The following is a 25,602-nucleotide window of genomic DNA, read 5'->3' as shown; positions in this document are numbered from 1 at the left end:
AAAAACATTATTAATATAGGAAATTTAAAAAAGTATAAACTTAATGTTTTATATTATTAGAAAATTTATTTAACTTGTTAACATAATTCCCGACACTGTTTTTTTACTAAATGGTGTGAGCCGTGATCTCCCACTAGCATAGCTGGCTGGCATTAGGTGATAGCCCTGAAAGCTTCTGGCTTTACTCTCCAAAGCTGCTGCTGACGCGGGATGGAGTAAAATAAACACTGGTTGGTTGAACCATGAGCTTGGTTGGAGATAAATATGCAATGAAGGTAGCGAATAGCTATTAAAGAGCAAAATATTGTTTGCTGATTCATCACATTAAATTTGTTGCATTTTATTCAAACCACCACAAATGCCGTTGCAATTGTGTGCGCATGGAAATAAAAATTCACGTGAATAAAAAAGTCGCAACTTCAAATCATGCTGTAATTTATTGACGTCGTTACTTCAAACCACACAAATCAAACAGGGGTGGGCAAATAATGCATACTATTGAGAAACACCGTAAAATGCGCAACACGACAGGACACAGGCTGTACATGTGTTTCCCTACCAACTGGGATTAAAAGCAAGAAGCAGATGGCCAGAATTATACTTTGCGAATGATATATGTGTGTGTATGTGTGTGTGTGTATATAGCGAGAGAAAGAGAGAGGAAGAGAAAAAAGAGTAAGAAAAAGAGAGTAATAGAGAGAGTAATAGAGAGTAAGAGAAAGAGAGTAAGAGAAAAAGAGTAAGAGAAAAAAGAGAGTAAGAGAAAGAGAGTAAGAGAAAGAGAGTAAGAGAATGAGAGTAAGAGAGAGAGAAAGCAAGTAAGAGAGAAAGAGAAAGAAAGAGTAATAGAATGAGAGTAATAGAGAGAGTAAGAGAAAGAGTAAGAGAAAGAGAGTAAGAGAAAGAGAGTAATAGAGAGTAAGAGAAAGAGTGAGAGAGAGAAAGAGAGAGAGAGAAAGAGAGAAAGAGAGAGAGAAAGAGAAAAAAAGAGAGTAAGAGAAAGTGAGAGAAAGAGAGGCATTTTCTGCCACAAATTTATATATATCAGCACTTAATAATTTTTTAGACAAAATGTTTTAAATTTGGCAGCCTAATAAGTACTATTTCATCAAATAATAAGTACCACTTCCATGAAATATGAAGGTGGATATGGTTATCTCCATTGTCTAAGCCCCTGCCATAATATTAACTCACACACACTGAGAGTTGGTGCACACTGATAAGTACATTTAAACCTGAATGATTTCATTCTACTGAAACATTCCTTCTGCAAAGAAATTACATTACAATACCTTATACGTCCCATAATTACATTATTTCTCCTAACTGCTCATTTTCGTAAGTAAATTTCAAAGGTTTTACTTTATTCCTAAAGAGAAAACTTTTCCAGCAGATCAACCCAGGTACAATGGAACAGAATTGTCTTTTCAGACAGCTGATGGTTTATCGTTAGCAAATGTCGACTATACTAACAATGGACCCACTAGCAAATATTCAAAAAATAAAATTGTGGAGAAACAACTAGAATTTACACTTTAATTTACTTTCCTGTTCATTCAGAAATGACATTTAGAAATTATTAATTTATTTTTTCAGCACCCACCAGCAAAAAATAACTTAAAATAAAAGTTTTCAAAAGATATATATGTAGGTACATACTATGAATTACAATCCCTGTTTATCTAATGTGTTTCTGTGAAGACAGCACAACCTTTCTCTTAGTGTTATTAAACTTGACATCATATTCAAACAAACATTTGGCTCAATTATTTATTATTCCAATTTTCAATAACAATGCAAGTTTTTAAGCAATGCCAAGTTAGTCAGTACTGAAAAATACCAGAGTACAGAAAAGTGTCAAAATATTTAACTGTATAACAATTCACTAAATTCAGTTAATTTAATAATAAGCAAAAAGCCCGGATTATTGCATTAAAAAAAGCACAAAATAAACAAACAAATTTTTTACATAAAAGAACTTTATTAATAAAAAATATGCAAAAGATCCTTTGCCACATGTAAAACAAACAGTGCACAACAAACAACATGTCACATTAACAATTCCATATGCACAGCAAAATAAATACATATGTTGATTTTGTTCTGGATTCACTTACACAATGTACAATACTTAGGTACAACAATCATTAAATATCATAGATAACTTTGAAAATATTAAGGCGGACACAGGAGCATAATTTTCCAGAACACTGCAAAATTATTGTTTAAAAACCAGTTTACAATGATCAAGATATACTGTCCCATGTGCACAAGGCAGTTACGTATTTCATTTTTTAAATGATTATATAAGCACCTTCACAGACTTTTTCTCTCTCTGAATCAGTATTATTATCTGCATTCACACCTTAACTACCTTGAAAACAATGAACAAAGCTGCAAAGTTTCAGACTAATTAAAATTTTTCAACCAAAATTTAACATTAATAAAGCTCACACCATGAAATTGTGCTTCCCTTGCAAAATCATGATAAATAGAATAATTTACATTGTTACTTCACTATATGGCAATAATACCCAGATTAAGAAAATTAAGAACTAAAAGAAATTGCTTTTCCTCCCATTTAGGAATACAGTCAAATGGATATAGTAATATTTTAAACAAATTCAGAAAATTTTATAATTAAGTTAATTAATTAAAGAAGTAACAAATGTTTGTCTGAAAATACGAGTAACATTTGCCCAAAATGTAAACATTTGAAATGCAAAAAAATTTATACAATTATTACACTGTTAATTTTTATTTTGGCTTCGAGAACCCTTTCTTAAATGAAATTATGTTGCAAGGCGTAGACTGGAGTAAACGTAAAATCTACCGGAAAGGTATGCTTGGCTCTGGAGATTATTAAGAGCACCAAACTGAACTTGTAACCTGCACCTAGCTACTGTCAGCAGGTAACACTGCCCACCATCTTGCCGACAGCACATAAGCGTCAAATAAACAATTTTCTTGGAACACACTTTGAATTTAAAATCCACTTTACATCAAGATGACAAAGTAATGACTACACACCATGTGTTGCCTACGGAAAAAAAACTGTAATATGTAAATAAAATCTCCCACTGCCTATAATAGGTAATACATAATAAAAAAAATCAAAATTGAACAACAATACATCCATTACAATTTCAGTGTGTATTGGTGTATAATATTTTGGGCGTCTAACCAACCTGGTGCGAATATTAGCTGGAGAAAAAAAATGGTTTCACACACTCAGTATGTTATAATGCGGACATGCCACCCCTAACTCCGCGTAAAGTATTAACCACGCAGTTGACGCAAATGACTGAACGTACTCTCTGTTTCAAGTTGCACGGAGTAACCTAAATAAAGAATACATGTACCTATGTTCAATATAACAAGGTTCCAAAACAGACCATACCCAAGCAATAAGGCGGAAAATTGTAAATCACTATTGTATTACATTACATCTTTGGTTTTATTCTGAATGGTTATGTATACATATTGACAAGATTTTATGGTGAATTGTGTTAACGAAAATAAAACTTACAATCATGCTGCACCCTAAATGTAGGACCAAAATGTGAATAAAATATCGCTGAATTGATTAGAATTCTAACAAAACTTAAGTCTTAATCTTAAAACACTGTTACTACCTTTTAATACATTAAAATCAATGAAAATGTTGTATTTAGCACATTTTGTACTAAAATTTACAAACCAAATGTATAGAAAAATAAAGTGTTTCCTTGATTTTGCATTTCAGATTTAATAATTTTTACATTACTAGACAGTAATTTTTTTCAAACACAGAAATTATAGCCAATTAACTGTTATTGTCCCAAGAAAATTATGCTTAACATACATTATTTTATTATAAAAAAAAAAATTTAAAACTGAAAATTACACTATTTTGATGAAATATGTACATATTATGTCATACTTGTTAAATGAGGCACTATGTACAAGTAAAGTAGAAGATATGAAAACAAAAACATCAAACTCTCATGTTTTAAAAACTTAATTGGTCTAAAAATGAAACTATAAAATCTTTTTTATACATTGTATATGGCATCAACTGAAGTCATCATTTCAGGTATTTTACTTCTGAGGATCATTACAAATAAAATATGTTAACTTTAACAATCATTTAGAAAATTACATAAAAAAGTAATAAAAAATAATTATGATTATTTTTAAGCTACATAGCACCCAAACAATCATACAAAATTTAATCTCTTCTTCACCTTCTGATTTCTGTAATGGGATATCTTTAATTGTTTGTTTTACGTAGGGAAAAAAATAAATAAAAGGTTATATATCTCAGTTAAAGTGATAAATGAAATACAAAAATTAGTTTTGATAAGTGCTACATATGTCACATGCTACTTCCTCATGACTAATGTTATTTTATTTAGAGCATATACATAAAAGAAGGCTGGTATCAAACAGTCAAGTATTATCACAATCACCCCAACATACATAGAGCATGGAGACTTATCATCAATACATAGTATCAATTCTAATAGTTTTACTTTCCTCACTATCACTATTAAAAAATCAGCATTTTAATACTGTGGCAATAAAAATAGCGTGGAAATTTAAATGATAGAAATATAACAAAAACTAATCTTCCTTTAGAGTTGACCCTGACTAGCTTTTATTATTAAGTGTAAAAATTTTCGAAGCTGCTAATGAAAATAAAATTTTTCAAAACTAAGAAAATAAATGTATAAATGACCAGCATTCTTATTTGATAAACTCACTGTAATACAAATATAACATTTTAAAAATAAGAGCACACTTATCTAAATACCATGTTTTATCACATAATCGTCACACACTTTATGCAATAATCAAGTTTGAAAAGTCGGGGTGCGATTTTTATGCAAGAAGCATTTTTGTTGAGGTAAAGTTATTCATAAAAACAAAACCTATTGCATGGAAAATACATTTAATCAAACAGTAGACTATATGAGCGCACGCCAAACAATTTAAATTAATGAAAAGGCAACAAAAACATATTTATTCCAACTTTAAACAGAAAAACGAAAACCGTGATCTGAACGTGAGCTGGAACTAACGCAAAACTATTGTCGTAAACACACCAACCACGAAAGAATGAGAGTTAACAAATGTAGTTTACTTGGCACGAGACAGAGCGTGCATGTTGCATGTAATCTGCTATCAATATCAATATTCTACTGTACGCTCACACTCTATACGGTCATCAATGTAAGCAATCATAAATGATTTCCACTAGCGCTGGCTACAATTTTATACACACTACACAGCATCAACAAAAACAGATAAAGGTTATGTTTGAAAACATCTTTAAAAGAAAATTTACACATCAAACAAATTCGTATTTCTGTTAATTATATAAGCCAAGCGGTAATATATTAACAAACAATAGATTTACTATTTAAAATACATTATTTTATACAGGAAAAGAAGTTTATGGGCAACAACTTAAATGGTAAAAAATTACGTTTATCTTATTGAGAAAATGGTGGAACAAAAATGTTTGACCGTATTGGACAAAAATCGTGTTGTAACAGGTACATTTTAAACGAGTTTTACTGTGATTGTAATTACTGTATTTCCCCATTACAACTACCAAACTGTCCGACAGCAACTTGACAACCAACTACTGTTGCACGGTGCTTTATCCTGTCGTGTTTACTACCTACACAAAACGCTCAGAATCTAATAGTGGGACCAAAAACCTCATGCAATTTTTATGCGAGAATTTCTTTCTTCAAAATGTTGATGCTCTAAAACAACAGTGTGACGATTACATGAGTACAATGATTATACGATGAAACACAGTACATGTTGTTAGTATTTCATAATATGGTGTATAACTCTTAAAAACTCTAAACTACATAAATCAACATAAAGTATCAGTAAAATATCAAATACATAAGTGATAAATTTATATTCAACTGACACAAACATCACACAAGGTGAATTGCCATGGCAATACCTACAGGAAGTTTAAAAGAGAAAATTTAATCAATTTTCACTATAGCCTTAATGCACACTTACTTCAATTTTGTTCATGAACACTACCAATTGTTTTTCATCATAGTAGTGTAATTTCATTGGGCCATTCTGAAACCCATCAGACACAGATAGATTCTTGTTAACAACATAACATTTAAATGATGTAAGAAAAACTTACCTATTCGTGAAATACCAACAAAACTGGTGTTTCAAAACGTGTCTCGACACAAACGATTTTATAAAGACAACCACTTCCTCTAGTGATGAAACATGGACAGTAAAACCTCCTTAACAACAAAACCTCAGCATAGAAAAATTGCTATTTTAATAGTAATTATTTTTTGCAGAAACCACATTAAAAAAAAAAAAAAGCAATCCTAATATTAGTTCCTACACTAGGCAGCCTAATAGAGGACAAAAATACAATCTTGTCATAGCCATGTTTATCCGAGGGAGGAGCTCGGTAGGAAAATGACTTGAACTGGCTTAAGTTGTCAAGTCTTCCCACTGCAATCCCAGAAACCCCTGCGTTTGCGTTCCAGCCTCCCTGGAAATGTGTTATTTCTCAGATAACCATAGATCAAGCTGACGCACGTACTTCTCCACCCTCGTTTCAAGTTGCGAGGTCTACTCTCGCTTCCACGCCACGTATTCCAATCGGAACGGGAAGTCCGCCCGGGTTGTCGACCGCGGACGGAGAGGCCCCTAGGGGCGGGCGGCGCTCGGCCCGGAGCTCAGCAGCATGACCTTGAGGCTGAGCCGAGCGCTCTGGTCGCGCAGGGAGCGGATCACGTCCGCCTGCTTCTCCAGCAGGTCCTGGAGCTGGCTGCTGCGCTCCCTGCAACCAGGCCTCCCGTGAGCCACCGTGACCCGGGTCTCACGACCGGCCGGCGTCCCGCCATCCTGGCCTTGCCCTTCCCTTGAAGTCCTCCGGGCGCAAGCCGGGGTTGTTCCTACATGCTTTACTTGCCAGAGTTATACTGCGTGGTTTGTTTTGCATACCACGGCGCGTTACAACAAGTGCCGTTAATTTTCTGTAATTCTGTTATTTTTTTATTTCTCCGAGACCATTAATTATTGTCCATTAGGTAAGAGTATTATTACAGCTGTATTAATTCTAAAAAAAAAAAATTCAATGCCAAAAACCGATTATATTATTTCACAGGAGAAACTATTTTTTACCTATGTCAGTCAGGCCCTTCTAATAACAAGGCATTCCATAAAACTATTTGGAAAAATTTTTTAATGATAAATAATATTAAAAAAAAAAGTTTTGAGAAAAACCGTATGAAACCAAATTTGTGTCCTTCAATTGTGACTTCTTAGAAGAAAAAATTAACATTATCAGATGATACTCTTGAGGGAAAAAAAAAAGGGAAAATGTATTTCCAAAATAAATTCTCATTCCAAATACAGTAGAACCTCGATCATACGTTTCCGTTTCATACATTATTTTCCCGTGTCATACGCCGATTAATTTTGGTCCTGGCGAAAGTACTATATTTACAATGGTTTACTTTCCCGGAACATACACTAATAAAATCATTAATTTCCCGTTTCATACGTTTTTAGGAAGCGGAAAAGTCCCAAAATTCACAAATGTTTATTTTTTTATATTCCGCCTTACAAACTACGTTTTAATAATTTTATTTTGAAAAAAAGTATATTGTTTACCGTTGCAAACGTAAGAAAATAACTTTATCGCGCCATAGATATGGATAGTATCAGGAAGACTGTGCACTTCGCTAGTAGCATCTATGGCCAGCACCCAAGCGAGACTAGTGGCGCAAACTAGCAATGATTATGAAAATGGTGCAAGGCACGGATCTCATATTTTGTGCATTCATAAATCTTTTAACTGAATATACTCGTTTGTTATTGTTTTCTTACGATTGGATTGTTTTGTATTCTACATATTTAAGGTTAAAATTTTCATTGAAAAGTGTTGTGTTGCATAAAGTTGTTTGTAAAAACAAACCAAAATTTCTGATTTTTTCCCAAGAAATAGCCTCATTTTTTTTCTTCTTCATTTCTAATTTAGGCTTGGTGACTTTCCCCGCCCCCTTTTTTTTTCCAAGAAAGGACTTCATGAATTAATATCTTTCATAAATATAATGTAATTATTTACACATATGTATTTACGTTTAATGTGACATTGTGCTGATATGCTAGATTGGAAAAAAATTGTATTATTGCCATTCCCTTTTCATACTTTCCCGCATCATACACCATTTTTGTGCCCTCCGTTGAAAAGTGTATGACAGGGGTTCTACTGTACATATCAATTTACAAAACAATGTTTCAGATACATTTTAAAAACATTTTCATTACATTGCAAAGTTGTGCTCTCACACTCCAGTTTACCTGTAGCCGACTTCCCCGCTGCCGTAGTTGTTCTGTATGAGACTGATCATCCACTCGTCTCTCAGGACATCCGGCGCGGGCTTCTTCCTGTTGAAGCGCACAACTCGGGCTGGAACACACACGCTCACTGCACACACTTGCTCTCCGTCCACAGCTTGGCGGTCTGAACATCCTCAGAATATCCCCGCAGTGAGCTGACACTTTAATCTCACGTCAATGTGTTTATCAACACGGGAAATGTACGAGACACTATTACTTCATACTTTCTTGGGCAATAAAAAATTACGTCATCGCCTTCATCACTACCAAAAAGTAGAAAAAAATTATTTATTTTGTTGGTGCACATCTTACCCTATTGTCCAGAATTATCTCTAGAACATATCTAACCCATGCAGTGAAAATGAATTTTATACCCCAACCATTTACTATGAAATGTTTTAAAGTTCAAAGATAATAAAACACACCTTATAGTTTAAACGGTGAGATAAAAACTATGAAAAACAAATTCAAAACGTTCTTTGTACATAAAACTAATCATCATTTGCCAACTGTACTGGACATGTAGGTACTTTGCTGCCAAGTCGGAAACAAAAGAACATTAAAATATCCGCATTTATCCAATACTTGCAAGCTATCAGTCTTTATTGAGGAGTTTTTAAGGAATCTTACTGAAATTTAAGGATTTTTAAAGACCGTTATTCAATTGAAGACAAATGTTAAGGATATTAAGGAGGCTTACGAACCCTGTATGTGAAGATAATAACAAAGACTAAAGAACAGCAAATTCAGTAAGTACAGGAAGAAAAAGAGGTGAGGGCAAATGAGGATAAGTACTCACTCAATGTTTAAATGTGTAACCTCATGCTTACAGTCATTCAATGAATTTTATAATTCATGATTTATTTCATTTTAACATTATCTTCTTGAAGGTATTCCACATATATTAAAAGGTTAACTAACTTTCAAAAATTTGTCTTACTGAACGGTGTAAATAAGAACTTTCACTCTAAGTAGGTAATTAGAACACTAAAACCAAATGTCTAAACTCATACAACAAACCAAATTTTAAAATCCGTGGCTACTGAACAAAGAATTTTAAAAAATTATGAAAAAACAGACTTTCAGATTTATGCACACATAACTATAGCAGTACAACTCAAATTAAAACTGCCATGAAACTCTGTTTTATTTACCATTATTTTTCACATTTCACCCCCAGGAAAGATATCCACACACATCCAACGGCAATAAAACCAGTTGTACAACTTGGGAAAACCAAAATACCTCATACTCGCGCTTGTGATACGAGGGGCAGGAGGGCCTTGGAATACGTAGTTGCAAAATCATCCCTCAAAGAATACTGAACTTTAAAACCTAAAAAAATTCACACAACTTCTGACAAAAGAAAACTTCAAGACAAGACTTTAAGAGAGAACATAAAGTTATACAAACAATACTGATGACCGTTTACCAACAATTCTGGGAGCTAGCTCCCTTATTCACTACTGCAAGAGGTCTTACCACTAATGACTAATGTAATTTACAACACCAAAAAAAAAGGGGGGGGGGGGGGGGGGGGGGTTGTCTGTAAAGTTGGTTTACAGACGATAATTCTAAAAAACCTCATAAGAAAACATTGATGAAAAAATGCATACTTTTTTAATTTTCAAATATTATTTACATGTTTTTTTGCAAAATTTAATTTTGAATAATTTGTTCAAATATAATCACGAACAATTAGTTAAAAAAAGCCCGCCTCAACCTGTTTGATATTACAGAAGGTCGGTTCTCGCACGCTCGGCTCAGCTCGGGCGTGCAGTCGGCGCTCACGGGTTTACGAGAGGTTGCAATGTGGGGTCGGGAGGCGGGGCACTCACACAGGTAGAAGGAGATGGCCGCGACCAGCGCCAGGGTCTCGGCCCCCACCACGCCACACAGGTACCCGGCCGGCGAGAGGTAGCTGGACTCGGAGCGGCACTGCCGGCGGAAGTCGGGGCTCGCCTGCTCCCCCGCCGCTGCGACCACCAGCAGCACTGCGCTCCCTGGGGACACCGGCACGTGAGCCACACAGTTCCCCGGGCCTGCAAGTACCATCGTTAGAGACCCGTGAATTTCGCCGATTCATTTCGTGTTATGCTAAAATTCAAATAATTATACCTTAGTGCTGCTTCTGTAATTGGTTCACTGTTAATCTGGAGGACTGAGGGCCAATTAGAGACCCTCACTCATAGAAGTGTCGGATCACAGGCCACCCAGTCGAGACGACTCACAAGTCAGCAGCCAATGAACAGTTGGCATTTTCCCGAGTGTGTAGAGGATATTGGAGTCTATCCTGGAGGTCATTGAATCCGCAAAATTCACGGGTCTCTAATCATCGTATATAAACGGGTAATGATTTATTATCACTTTAAAAATAAATATCAAGAGTCATACTGGAGTATTGAAAATTAATCACCTTAAAAAATCTCCTCAAGTACACAGACAACATATTTCTTCCTTACAAGTGCCTGCTCACCTACCTAGTTTAAAACTGAACACACAGCCCAAATGTTGGATTTTCAGAGTATTTTCTAGGAAGATGTGGTTGTCTGGCACTACGAAAAACTTAAATTATATTTCAGGTGCATTATTCCGTACAGTGTATAAATACTGAGACACACTGAGCGACACAATTCCGCAGGCCGCCCCACTCGACACACGCGTTCAGAACCAGTGAGCGGGTCCGCAACGAGTCCTGAATAAACTCCCATAATTTGATACTCAACTTGATAATTCAAAATGAATATGTGTGTGTATAGTTATCAACAGATACACCTCATTCATACAAAATTTTAATTTAAAAAAACTAACATGTACTAAGACATTTGAATTTATTTTCTGCAACATTATACATAGATACTTTGTTTTTAATACATGAATAATGTGTGACTATGCTTTACAATTATTAATAATACTCTATTGTTATGTATACAATAAGTCACTCAGTTGGTTCAATAAAATAATTATCAAACTTAAGATTTTAATGGTTTAAGAAAATGCATCGCCAGTTTTTTTTATTCTTCTTTCATTTTATACTTCTCTGTTACGGTTCCACACAAATTTTTCTCTTTTCATTTTAACTGTTTTTTGATCAATTTTTCTTGAATGCCTGTTAAGTATGGAGAAAAGAAATTTTCACTGTATATTAAATTTTGATAAGAAAAATATTTCATGTTCGTGGATGACTAGATATTTGATTCTAAATTCAATTAGAATTTAAAAACCAGTATTTGCATAAGTCTAGAATTGGGAATTCTAAAACTGGGTTATCCCTCTCCAATTGCAGGAAATATGACTTAATTTTAATGGAAAATACATCATTCATAATCAGAATTGGTCCACTTCCTGCATTAGCAATTATAATCGGTAGACCTGTGCAAATTTCAATTGTTTTGTTTGAATCAAATACTAATAAAGAATTATTTTTAGTACAAATGAGAACTAGAATCCCAAAAAAAATTATTTTCACATCCTCCAAAGTATGGCACAGCACAAAAACATTTTATTAAAAATGTTACAGAAAAAAAAAACATCTTAATTGGTAATAGATAGACAAGATTTTATGGTTTTATTTTTAGTCCAATTTCTTTTTTGAAAAAAAAAAAAAAAAAGGATTTTTTTTAAAAAGCTGTGTTGTAATACTTACTCCACCAAAATAGTAGTAAAATTTACATGCTGCATTTTACGATAAAATAATTTGTGATAAATTGGTCTGAAACAGTTATATTCAGAACAATAAAAATAAATTAGCAAGCTTGTATCGTTTGAGAATGATTCAGTAAGAGATACAAAATAAAAATAATTAATTATTCTGATCCATGAACTTTGGGTACAGTATTTTGTCTGGAAATAATGGAATTGTTTGTATTTCAAACATTAAAAGATTAATTTTTTTTTATGATTTGATAAAGTTATGGTTAAATGCTACTAAATTCCATGATGTAACTTGTATTTTGGTGCTACATGGTGTATTAACTTTCATTTCATTGTTACACTGTGTTTTGACATGCTTTTCTTTGATATTTCGGTTTTATCGCAATTCACCATGTAATTTTGTCCCTATTTATAGATCATTTCAGTCAAGTTATTAAAAGGTGTTTGACACGTTTTAGAAAAAAGGTTTCCAGAAAGACTTCAATATTTATAAAATGAACTATATTAAAAAATTTTGTGTCTATATTAAGTGGTTTCTGTAATTCAATAAACATGGCACAAAATTTTTAAAAATCTGTGATTACGGAAACAAGGTTCTGTTCCTTTCGGCAAAAACACAAATTCAGCAATAAAACTGCAAAGTTTAAAATTAAGATGATCTGATCAAGACCAGGCAGTTTTATGATATTGCGAAACTCTGCACAAGTTAAAGACCAACAAAGAGACACAATGCAAGTTACTGGTAACTCGAAAATCTTAACTTACACATAGAGACGATGTAGAAAGGCATCTGGGAGCGGCTGTACATCTTCCGGAAAAACTCGTGGTAGCCATTTACTCTCAGCAGATTGTGTTTGTTCTTGATGTGTAGATGTATAATCTGAGCACCAAGAAAATATTACCACACAGTAGAACACAAATTACTATGAATACAATATTCACAGAAGATTAAAAAAATAACGCAATCATAATTAAATTCTGTAAATGTGTAATGCAGTAAACTTTCACAATAATATTAACTTCCCAGAAGGAAAAACTTTAGAAATTATGGTAGTTGACGAGTGAAATTAAACATTTTGTAAGTAACTTTGTAGCATTGCAGCATACATGCCCTTTCCTACTAATAATATTGTTACTAAGGAATGGTTAGGTTACCAGTATATCTTATTCTGAATTTATAATTATTTAATAATCATGTTTCTTCTGTCATCCTTTCAACTTTGTTTTTCTACTTATATTTGCCTAATATTATTGTAATGAGTTTTATCTATTATTTATTTAAATTTGAATATTGTATTATAATTATATATTACGTTTTATTAGATTGCAGATGTTACCTAAGGTTCTAGAACAAGGGACCGTGTCTGGGGTGAGGTATAGAAAGAGAGGGGCAAAAGAGGCCTGTAAGTGCAAGTGAGAAAGAAACAGTGATTCCCCAGTAAGAGAGATAGAGGCTGGGATTCCCCACTGGTCGTGGGAAATGTGTGATAACTGCTGTCTCACGGTGTGGGAGAGAGAACGAGAATGGGAGTCCCCGATTTCGATGTGAAATTGAAAAGAGACAGATCAGGGGAGCCCAGAGTTCTGTATGTACAAGGTTTTTTCATGTATTGTAATTTGTTCTGTGATTGGCTTGTATCTGTAAGAGTGAATGAAGCGTGCGTGTGATTGGTCGGTGAGGTCATGTGACGTCTACTCCCTGCGTGGAGGAGACGTGTCATGAGTTCATCAGTAGTCGTCGGGTGATCGCTGCCAGGCGAGGCCGCATTTCGGCGGCTCGCGGTTTTTTCACCAGGTGCGGCCGTATTTGAGGCCATACTGATTTTTGTATAATTACAGATTTCTTTTACTGAAGAACTTAATCGACGTTATTATTTTTTATTGTTAATTCTCCTCGCGCGAGCTGCGAGCATTTCTCGACGGGCGAATGTATGTGGAATGAGAGAGCAGCCTCTTTTGGAAGTGTTTGGATTCGTCTGTGCATTCTAAATTGAAAGAATAAAACAAAAACTACAATCAACGATTTAAATCTTTTTATTTTTGTATGTAACGAACCGTTACAAATGGCGCCTGGCCGCGCGGCTTGCAATTTCCTCCGTAGCCTCAGGCAGTCTTTGTCTGATAGAGATACCAATAGGTCACGGTGAGCATGAGCTCACAAAAGCAGACAATTATGTAGTTTTAGAAAGAATTTCACAGCTGTGGTCCGAGCGCTACCACATATAATCAACCTTCTTTTTCCTTTTTTCATTTTTTGGAACTTTTATCTTCAATTTTTCTACCACATTCATCGGTAAAAGCTCAATAAAAGGATTGGGTGAACTCTTTGTTCCGAAGGACCGAGTCCTTCGGTTGTACCGTGAGTTTGTATGCAACTACGGGACATAAGTGCGAACTGTCTTTTAAATTAATAGCTATCCGTCGCTGTACCTATGTGGTTTTTGAGTCTATGAGAGGTTATGTGAGAAAGGTTGTCTCTCTACATATATTGTTTTATTGAGTCGGAAGGTGGTTGCCAAAATGACTGTGAATTTTCTACGAGTACTAATTAAAATACATTAATACCAGTATGTATCCGAAAGACATTATTTCAGTAAGCAAATTGACGGCAGTAACATTTTTATTTCTGGAACTGAAATAATTTGCAGCACCCAATTAATTTCTTCAAGTGTTAATGAACAATGTACGTCCATTCCTAGACCAGCCGTTTGCTAGGCGGGTGGTCTGGAGTGAGACAACCCACGCTAAAAAAACTCCCAGCATTTTCCCGGAGTGGTTTCTGGGGAACCACGGCGAGACCCTGATCCACCTCGCCCTAGACCGGAAGATATTCTAGAGTTATATGCAGAAGACCAGAAGAGTATATAGTATTCAAGGTTGGAAAATTATTAAGTAGATCTGATGGCAGCAGGGACAAGAAATTGTAATTGTATTTGCGAAGCAGATGTAACATCGAGACAAAGAGTTCAATCGCTCACAAGATCCTGTAATTTAAATAATACGAATCTGTTCAGGAGATAAGGAAGTACCTAATACAGCGGAAAGAAGAAAAGACCTTACATAAAGATAAACAGAACATCCTGCATAGGTTTCTTGGTGGTTCTTCCTATGCATGGTGACCGAACCACCGGAGCAAGAATAACTGTGCTGCTTAAAATGAATTATATGCGGACCGGCTTTAAAACGGATTTGATTAATGGAAATTTACATAAGCGAATATATGCTGCTGAAATATTTATATAGATACCCTATATATATTATCACCTTTAATCACATATAATCATAATCTATATAAATAATTATATATATATATATATATATATATATATATATATATATATATATATATATATAAAAAAGGAATACTGCCCTTAAACCAAATAAAATAAAATTAAGAGAATGTAGTGGTTAATAATGTTATGCAGAATTACCTAAATTTGGAAAATAAATTCCTTCTTGCATACCCCTTGGGGTTTATATCAAGAAGATAAAAGTTTAAACACATGGCTATTGAGAATAGGATCGGTGTGTGTGATGCTCTTAGCTCCACGGGTGTAGCTGTGACTCACCAGCGAGATGCACCAGTGGGCGGCCTGGACGTACAGGATGATGAAGTACGGATCGCACCTCCGGCTGTCGTACGGCCACACGACAAACAGCACGAGAGCGAGCACCAGCTGACCAATCTGCAAGACCACGCCACGACAGAACGGTTGAGAAACAGTCCATTTAACTTAATACGCTACTAAATCGACGTGCAGGATCTTTGGTGGCCATGCAACATAGGATCTACAAAAGTACGCTTATTTAGTCGTCCTTTTTGGACAACACATGCATGTAGTTTGAATTCAAAAAATAATGTTCATGAAGCAAAGTAAATATAAATTACTTTAAAGAAACTAGCGAGTTTGCAGTACAGACATATAAAACTATACCAAACAAATGGTGTAATTTATTAAATTGTCATACTTTTAAATTTAAATAATTTTCCTACTCACAAATACTATATCTTTAAAAATTACTACTGGCTATGGTTGGTGAGATCACACAAATAAATGGAGGAAAACTGGCTTCCAGCAAAGTTACTTAACTATCATAATGAAGGACTTATCAGTCATACCAACCAGTCAGAATGCACAAGATGGATGGATGGATGGATGGATGGATGGATGGATGGATGGATGGATGGATGGATGGATGAATGACGCTAAAGCCGAGGCCACACACACAGCTACGCTATGTTCGCGATGTTCACTATGTCCACTGTGCCAAGTGGCCAGACAGGATAGTCTAGTTCGCGATGTCAAAGAGACGCATACCGTGGGATTCAAGTGATGATTCAGACGATGATAACATTTAATAGGTACAACTCAGTTTGCTAGCATTCCCTCATAATCAAATCCCAGGCATTATCCCGCATATGCTACTTTCTATAGACATAGCTATTGATTTATCCATAAACAATGATGTTTTAGTACTCCGTCGACATGATACTAATTTTAATCCAACACAAAAGTACAGCACGATTCCGTGCGAAAACGGATGTTTTTGTTTATCTGTGCATGCGCAAAGTCAGCAACGTTTTAGAAAAATAGCCAAGAACCAAACACCTGGCGACGTCGCCAACACAGCAAACATAGAGAACACAGCTTTGTGTGGCCAGTGACACCTGAGATGCAGCTGGCTATATTTTACTTGTGTAGTGAACATCACGAACAAGGCGAACATAGCGCCCTGTGTGGCCGTAGCTTTAGTCTCGACATCAGAGTCATCACAGAAATGATGAGGGATAATATACGAAATGCACACGCAGGAGAAACGAGAAGATCCTGAGAAAACCAACGGCTCTTTGCAAAGTCCACGTTTCCCAATCGTGAAAAATCATGGTTGGAACACGTCATCTCGGTGGGAGTCAGTGATCTGACCACTCAACCAATGCATCCATCAGAACAGGGCTAAATGAACAGCAGATGTGGATGTGGGTGATCTAATGCTTTGGCAATGTAAGCTGCCAAACTAAATACCAGAGTCAAACATTACCAGGCCCACAAGAGTCTGGGACTAAAACAGAGGCTATCATCTGACCGATTGCACCTGGTTGCATGAGCATCTCACAATCTGGGATCACTCAATTTGATATCAAACAAACAAGCGTAGTTGCGACCCTATACTATTCAGCTACCTCTGAAAATGTGTTACACAAATTAAACTTCCAGATTCTAAGTCTCAAATTCATCAATCTCATTTCCAAATGTCCAATTCACTGTTATTAGTTAAACATTTATGACTAGAAACTTTTACAACAGAATTTCAAGATATTTATAGTATTTGTTGGAACTTTTTCTATTCTAAAAAATATAATTCTGTGAAAACCATTTATTTTCTAGATTAAATCTGATTATCCTCTCAACTTCAAGTTTGACATCTTAAATGAACATGGCTCAAACAGGGTCACGCCCGGGATTCGCTACCCTCGCGCCGAAGCAATACTTGCCACGACTGTACCAGCCTGTACACAAATGTGATGAGATGGCACGCAGTTTTGTATAGTGGTCCATGCAACCTTGGAACGTTCAGTGACAACCACTATAAGAAATCAAAATTTTGGACAGTAATAACATTCAATGCAGGGCCCTTAAACATGAATATTCAACTGGAAGGCTATAAGGTATGACAATATAAATATACTATTATGATCATCTAAAAAAAATATATTTAAATATAAAGGTTGCTAACCTTCTAATCTCACTAAGAGCTTGTGGTGGTTTAATAAAAAAAAAAATACAAAGAATTGATTTTAGTTTATTTGGTTAGTTAATTTGTTGTCAACGCATAATTTTATTTTTATGTAACATCATGAATTGTTAAATTATATTCTTTGCGCAGATTCGAACCCAAAAAAAAGATACCTGATTGTGCAATTGTGGTAAAGGAACGGGTTGCGCCACAGACCAGGGGCCACTCACCGCGAGGGAGAGATGCAGCGCCGACACCAGCACCGTGTCCAGCGTGTGGAAGTTGCTGGCTTCCAGCGCCCCGATGATGGGCTCCAGCTGCTGCGCGTCGTCCTCGATGCTGAGAGACGCGTCGTTGAAGAACACGCCTCCCTGCGCTCCGCATCACACCATGAGGATGAGACCCCTCCCCCAGTCCCCCAAACACAGAACACAGTCTAGCTGAGCGCCATTGCAGAGAACCCCCCTGTTTAACACCATCACATAATACTTATACACAAAGCTGAAGGAAGCATTAGCTACCACATCCAGACACGACCATCAGCAACAAAGACTGAACTACAGTGGCTTAAACATACTGGGTTATTCTACTGAAGTGTACTTTTCACCAAAAAACTTACTTAGTCCAACAAAAGAATGTGTTCAGGATTTTTAAGGCAAGTGTAATGAGCAATGTGACTAAAAAATATTAGCAACATGGAAAATGATCAATGATTTACTTAAAACTTATGCATGGGAAGGGAACATCATTTTTAGATGCATATTTTTCTTGGCAATAGTTCAGGAAATAAAACACCCATTTACCTTTACAAACCTGATAAAAAAAAATGTTTCAGGCATACAAATTTTCAAGATATATGTTTTGTGTATTTTTGAATAATGATGAATTTTAAGGGAGTTTTGACCGTTCATTCAAAAAATAGGGCACATGCCCCTCATATAATGCCCTTAAATATGTACAGTCCTTATCAGCTTCGTTCTTATAAAAAAAACTTGCGATTTGCAGAATATAATTTCTACTACCGTACATTTCATTATTCAGGGAACAGGTATAACTTATGACACTCAATCCTCCTCCCACAAAAAAAAAACTAATAACCGATTTTCCAACTGTTCTATTTGCCGTATAATGTACAAACATTGTAGGAAGGTAATATAGTGAATAGTGGATATCTAACTCGAAGATGACATGGATGAAAACCATGTGTTAACAACCTTTAAAGTTCACGATGTGCAGAAAGTCGAGACAAGCTTTATAGACCACCAATGTTGCAACACCAAACAGAACGGCAGTGTCGATGAACTCAAGGTCGGCACGTTACACAACAAACAGGTTGTGTGCCAGAAGGTCACAGCGTGCGTCACACAGCACTGAAGACCAAACAGGTTAGCACAGGACCCAAAATCCCCCATTCCACACGTACACATCTTCACCATGCCGCATGTACAAAATATTAAAAAAATCCAGAAACAAAAAAGGGTGACCAAACAGGAGCGGTAGGTATCACCCCTGCAAAAAACTATAAATATCTACAAAATTCAATTACTTTTTTTGATTGTTTTCAAGTTCCAAGATAAACTAACAAAAGTACCCAATACAAAAGTAATCAGTAAAAACTTAATTTATTCAGAAAATCATTCATGAATAACCTAAATGTATGATCATTTTAGCATTTAGCAGCTAAACTGAAAAAGGTAAATTAACTCCTTCAGCAGTACCCACAATTATGTTATATGTCATTACCGAGTGTAAATGAGCATTGCAAACAGTTTTCAATGTCTCTAAAGTGACTACTTCAGCCAGTCACATACACTAAATGAGCTTGCGATACGAGTTGATATGGTCACTGTATTTTAATTTTTCACATAAGTTCACACCCAAGTACTTAATCTTTTAGGTTCTATATGACTATCGTCAATTTTTAATGTAACATTTAGAAAAAGGGTGCACCGGGTAAAAAAAACTGAAAATGCACTTATTACTTCCTGACATTTTTTCTAATTATTCTGTAAAACAGTATTGCTATTATTAGTTTATTACCAGAGACAGAATTATTTTCCAGTAGCAAGTTTATAGACACATGTCATTTCCACCATTTTGAATATTTGAAACAAGACATTTGCATGTTGTAAGCGATAGTAAGTAGTCATGAAGATGATATATTTAATGTTTCTTCTATGTCATAGTAATGGTGTTTGTTAAATTTAATTAATACCTATACCTCAAAGTCAGATTTTTGCAAGTTTTACAAAAAATAAATAATTAACACTTTTCTATGTACTTAAGGTAGCTGACATAATCCACTATTTACCTTTTATTAAAAGTATTTTTAATGTAGCTAAACTTATAGTTAGGTTACTTAATCAACCATTCATACAATTTATAGTCTTTTTAATGTAGCTAGCCTAACCAACCATTAAAACTATATTATCAGTAAACTACTTGAAACCAATGGTAAATTGTAAGGGTAGCTATTTTTCAGTAAGAAAAATTATAAAATTCAGAACTATGTGTTTTTGAAAACTTCAGATGTTTCGCTACTTACCCTGAAAACATCATTTCAAAATACCTAATGGTTAATGAGCAATTATATTTTATAGATTACATTAGGTAGCCTAGCAGTGAATTTCCCGCCGCCCTTGTACTTAGCATAGCCGAGACTGTTTTCCACACGGGATTGGCCTGAATGTTGTCCCCGCAATGCTGTTAGGTACTAGCCAGTGATGTGGCCATCACCATGTTGTGCTTTATTAGCGTAGTCACGACTGTTTTCAATGAGAGATTGGCCTAATAGTTGTCACCACCCCAATGTGTACTTGATGCTAGCTGCAACTTGATCCTGTGGTTCTCCTGAGATCCTTAGGATTACAGCGTAGCAAAGGCTATTTTCTAAACGACAGGGATGTTTAATGTCAGTACATTACTGCCTACGTTACGGACAGGCCCACGACTGTTTTACACCCTAATAGGTTTTCCGGTAAGTGGTAAGGGTCACTGCTTTTCCAGAAATAAATTATAAAATTCCAAATGTATTTTTCAAAACTTCAGACACCCTCTACTTACCCTGAAAATAAGTGTTTCAAAATTCCTAATGAGTTTCTAAGAAATTAAAGTTTTACCACACATAAGTATTCCACTTTTTCCCCTATATACCAGAATGTGAACACCTTGTGAAGGAGCCAAAAGGGATGAGGAAGTTCAGGAGACTAAAATTAATTTGTCACCTCCTAACCACTCAATTGTACGAAATTACAGTTCAACAAAGATGAGTTCACAAAACAATAAATCTACAAAAAAAACTCGATACTTACTCCTGAAGATGAGCTGAAGCCCCTAGAAAGGCTGACCATTTTTACAGCAACACTAGACCGAAAATATTAAACCTGTTGTGAGATAATCAAATATAATCGACATATTTAAAAAATAAAACATCTTTGGCACTCAAACTCTACAGAAGTTAAAAATTGTATAGTTATATCTTCCAGCATATGATTACGCCTTCCTTCTCACAGTGCTTCCCCAGTCATATTTTCATGTGACTGACTGCGTAAGATCTTTATTCATTCATAGAATGAAATACGATTTTCGCTTTTCGCTTGTTTGAATATGCATACAGTGCCTCCAACCGCTCGTTGCTCCAACCACAGTAATTTGGTCTATTTTGTTACTTAAACGAATAAATATTGTAGAGTAGCAAACATCATGAAACATTTATATTGGGCACCTACACACGGCCAAAATACTTTAAAAATATATTTATAGAAAAATTAAATTGTTAACAACCAAACTAAAAATTATATTAATATTTATTCTTTTTTTTAAATAAAAATTACTTCACAACATAAACTGTAACTTGAGATATAGTTATAAGATAATTGAAAGTGAGCACAGGTAACGGATATTGCTTGATGGCATGAAATTGAAAATAAGGCTGGATAAGAATAAAGTTAGAGAGGAGAGAACAACAAGTAAGTTAACTTCCACTCACCAGACTACTGTGCATCACGTACAGAACCGGCCGATTCCGAAGAGTGTTTATGCCCACTTTGGCAGTCTCATGCTTTATCTTTTCTGAGTTGCATTTTATGTGTAAAACCGGTTAAAAAAGTTGGTTTCCTGCTACTAGGTGTGTTGAGATATACATTGATAGTAAGCTGGGTTCTAACTTAAGCTAGTCCACAGAACTGGAGATTGTTGGATGCTCAGGGCTTGACACTGCCACATGACTGGTAGGCAGTAGGGATTGCAGACAAGAATGCCTCAGAGTGTCAGACTCCTGTATAGATACTAAATTAAGAATAACACTTATGACATGAGTGATGTTTATTAAACACAATACACTGCAGCTCTGTTGACAAGGCCTGTCTAAATTAAGATCCAGAGCTCGCCCCTATGAGTGTGATTCATTCAAGTTAGACACTATCCCCTTATCGGGGAGAAAACTTAGCGCAGAGAGTTACGCAAAATACATGTAAGCTGATTAATTTTACTAGCCATGTGATTTAACAATACTAGTAATGCTGAAATTCTTCAGTCCATACTACATAAATACATTAAACTTAGGGCATCATTAACAACAGTTGTTAAAGCCGGGTGATTTCCGGTACTGCGGCATGAGGAGGACGGTACTAGAATCCGGGTTTCGACTACTGATCAGGGACGTTTAATTTCAGAGGTAATGAAATAGCCTAAACATTTTCTATATACACATCTTGACGGTATTTCTTATGTTTTTTGTTGCTGTTTAGTAATGATATGTGAATCCTGTTTATTCCGTTTGTTTAATATTCTAATTCACGCTCTGTAAGAATAATATATGTAATTGCATTTCAATTTAAATTTATTATTGTTATTATTATTATTATTATTATTATTACTATTATTATTATTTAGTAGTTTCTGTTTGTATTAGGTCTGGTGAGAGCAATACGGTTTTTTCTGTTGGCTTACCTGATAATTAATTGGTTTTTGAAAATTTGAAATTGGAATAACTTAACTTAGTGACATTGCGGCCGTATTGCGTTATTGTAATATTTCTATTTCGGATATGTCATCAATTGATCAGGACTTAAATAATTTTCCAGAAAGTCAAAAATCTTTAAATATAAGCGATTTATTTGGGTTTTCTGATGCCCAGAAGATAATTGAAGGGAAACCACCAGAAATATTAGAAGAACCAAGTTTTCTACCTAACAGGGTTTTCATTAATCATTTGGATAGTTTCTTTGGCAGAGAAATTACCCAGGTAAAAATATAAATACAGCTTTGTTTTTTTTTATTTATTATTAAATTGATCCTTTTTGTGTGGTAGGGGGAGGAATCATTGCCACCAGGCAAAAAAAAACAATTGTTGCTTTATAGTTAAATTGAAATAAATTCAAATGTTTTTATAAGATAGTTTAGAACATGTTATGATAATCATCAACTGAAAAAAATTTGCCATAATTTGTAGAAAACCTTTTTTCCTTAAAATTGCCATAATTTGAAGAAAACCATTTTTTCTTGACAATTTATCATTACACTTATGTTAGCTAACCAACCTAAGTACCAGTTCGTAGGAGTTTAGATTATTTTAGAAGAAAATTAAGTAGTTTTACCAATCATTAAAACTGTAAACCACTTGTAATATATTATAGTTGATTTTTATTTTGTCTTGCGATTGGCAAGGAGTTCCTTCCCCTCCTACTCGGTTAATTTCTGAAGCCTCTTTCTTAAGTCCTTTCCTCTTCTCATATACTGTATCTTTCCCTCAGTCCTATTCCACTCCCACCCTGTCCTCACCAGGAATTCTTGCCTTCTTCTTTCTGTTCTTCTCCACTCTCTGAATCTTTCGCCCATGATCCCTCCTCCCTCTATACACCCCTTTGTTGAACCAGTCCCCCAGCCCCCCTCACCCCTTGTCACCCTAAAAAACTTCACCAATCTCTCTACTTTCCTCCTGTGTAGTGTGTCCCACCCTACTCCATCATCATCACAGATGGCCTATGAGTCTCACCCTTCGCCCTTCCTTCCTTTTCCACATACCCATTGCCCATGTAGCCGCTTTACGTTGCACCCTTTTCAGTTCCTTAATTCCTATCCCTATGGAAGGGTCCCAAATTGCCGCTGGATATTAAAGCACTGATCTCACCAACACTGAATTTGCCTTCATCTTCACTCTCCGCCCTGCCCCCTTTCCCTGAGTTATTAGAAAAAGTGTAAAAAAAAAAGTAAAGAAATGTATTTTTTTATTTCTTGAAATTTTTTTTAATTTTTAATATGTATAATTTTTAAATGAGCCCTTCTCCTTTGTCTAAATTTTCACACAGTTTTAACAGTTGGTTAGGAAATACCCATTGTAAACATAGCAAACCTAATCAACTGTCCACAATACCAAATAGTATTTTTAATGTAGTAAACTAACCTAACCAAATGCCCAGATTATTTTATAGTATTATTAATATAGCAAACCTAACCTAACCAACTAACTAATTTAAGTTAGTTTACTGTATCATTCTTAACCTAATCAGCTATTAAAATGGTAAATTACAATAAAAGTATTTCACATATGGCAATGTCCTTTTTGTAAAATTCTATTAGAAAAAAGTCAGTAATTAAAAATAAAAAGCTTTTTTTAAGAGTTTTATTTGCTTGTTTTAGATGTCAATTTAATATTGTTTATCTAGTAATTATTTCGTACAGGTTTTTATAAGTAAAATGACTATTTTTAGTAACATTGTGCATGAAAACAAATGAACTTTAATTTTTATTGGAATTATTAGGTTTTATGAGTACTTCATCATTAGAATATTTGTGGTTTGAGAGGAATTATGTTAGGTACTTTGCAATACATAACATCACTGAAACGGCAGTATAGTTCTTCTCTACGTGAAATCCCAATGGTTTTTCGATCATTTATGCGATGCCTTTTGTCACTGTGGCCGCATTTTGAAATCTTAGTGCTACCACTACACCATAATTACTTTTTCTGTATGAGAAGCTGTTTGTTTTGGTTAGTTTGTGTTAGTAATTCAGACAAGAATGTTTTGTATGTTTTAGTATCATTAGTATGCACCATTTTTCTTCTAAGCAAGTGTGGGAGGAATATTCCATCATTTTGTGCCGTATCTAAAACCTTAAAAGTATGAGTACTGTGTTTTTAGTCCTAGAAAATTATTAACACATGCTTTTACGAATCAGAAAGAATATGATTTTTGGATCTGAAAATGGACATGTATTATCTGTGATTTAAGCCTTCAAATTTATTAAATATATAACTTACAATCAAAATGCTATAACTAAATTATCCGGGCCCGACTACTATTCCACATTGTTACTTTTGCCAAAATTGTCTAATGCTTAAGTGCCATGGAAAAAAAAAACTTTTTTTTTTTTTCTCCCCAGTTTCTCAGTGACCAAAAATTTGGAGCAAAGCAAACTCCAAAAGAAGATGAAGATGATGAGGAAGATGAAGAAGATGTGCTCAAGGAAGAGGAGAAAGAAGGAATTGAAAAATTGCAACCTAAAGATCTCAACTATGAGATCATTGGGACAGTGCAGGACCCAGATGTAAGTAATTAATAGTTTAACTTTGTTTCGGGCAATCCACCAAAACAATTCAGTATAGAAATTCAGACACGATTAACATTGTGAATATTAGTTAAATTAAATATTTATTTGCCAGAAAAACTAATACAACTAGCAGAATAGATTATTGTAAACAGTACTGAGAAAAATATAAATAATTTAAGACACTTGAAAAAGGTTACCTCTCATTAATGACCAGGGCAATTTGTAAGGAGGGAGGGAGGGGGGGGGGGTACAGATGTTTGGGGCTCAGGA

At 34.9% G+C, this 25,602-nt stretch overlaps 2 protein-coding genes across 2 annotated transcripts in view; one reads left to right on the top strand and one right to left on the bottom strand.

The window, feature by feature from the left end:
• Positions 1–1,961: 1,961 nt before the first annotated feature.
• Positions 1,962–21,354, bottom strand: LOC134536280 (transmembrane protein 192). Its single transcript, XM_063376017.1, has 7 exons — positions 21,093–21,354; positions 18,012–18,152; positions 15,615–15,731; positions 12,811–12,925; positions 10,230–10,394; positions 8,353–8,461; positions 1,962–6,826 (listed from the first exon to the last, which is right to left on the bottom strand). Exons 1-7 carry the CDS (start codon positions 21,129–21,131, stop codon positions 6,694–6,696), a joined length of 819 nt encoding a protein of 272 aa, XP_063232087.1. The 5' UTR covers positions 21,132–21,354; the 3' UTR covers positions 1,962–6,693.
• Positions 21,355–22,709: 1,355 nt separating this feature from the next.
• Positions 22,710–25,602, top strand: part of LOC134536364 (adenylate kinase 7-like) — a 30,699-nt gene continuing 27,806 nt past the window's right edge. The window contains exons 1-2 of the mRNA XM_063376118.1: positions 22,710–23,026; positions 25,165–25,329. Of these exons, the coding sequence (XP_063232188.1) occupies positions 22,829–23,026; positions 25,165–25,329 (363 nt within the window). The 5' untranslated portion in view covers positions 22,710–22,828. The remainder of the gene's footprint in view (positions 23,027–25,164; positions 25,330–25,602) is intronic.

Source organism: Bacillus rossius, chromosome 10 (genome assembly GCF_032445375.1).
Source record: "Bacillus rossius redtenbacheri isolate Brsri chromosome 10, Brsri_v3, whole genome shotgun sequence".
Classification (NCBI taxonomy): domain Eukaryota; kingdom Metazoa; phylum Arthropoda; class Insecta; order Phasmatodea; family Bacillidae; genus Bacillus; species Bacillus rossius.
This window is presented reverse-complemented; position numbering and strand designations above follow the sequence as displayed.

Bases quoted from the DNA above. Each gene is read 5' to 3' on its own strand.
- LOC134536280 (XM_063376017.1), bottom strand. From the start codon at position 21,131: ATGGTCAGCCTTTCTAGGGGCTTCAGCTCATCTTCAGGA. The intron at 8,462-10,229 runs GTGAGTGCCCCG...TGTGTGTTCCAG, and splicing joins GGCCATCTCCTTCTACCTGT to CCCGAGTTGTGCGCTTCAAC. The intron at 6,827-8,352 runs GTAAACTGGAGT...GCCTGGTTGCAG, and splicing joins AGCGGGGAAGTCGGCTACAG to GGAGCGCAGCAGCCAGCTCC.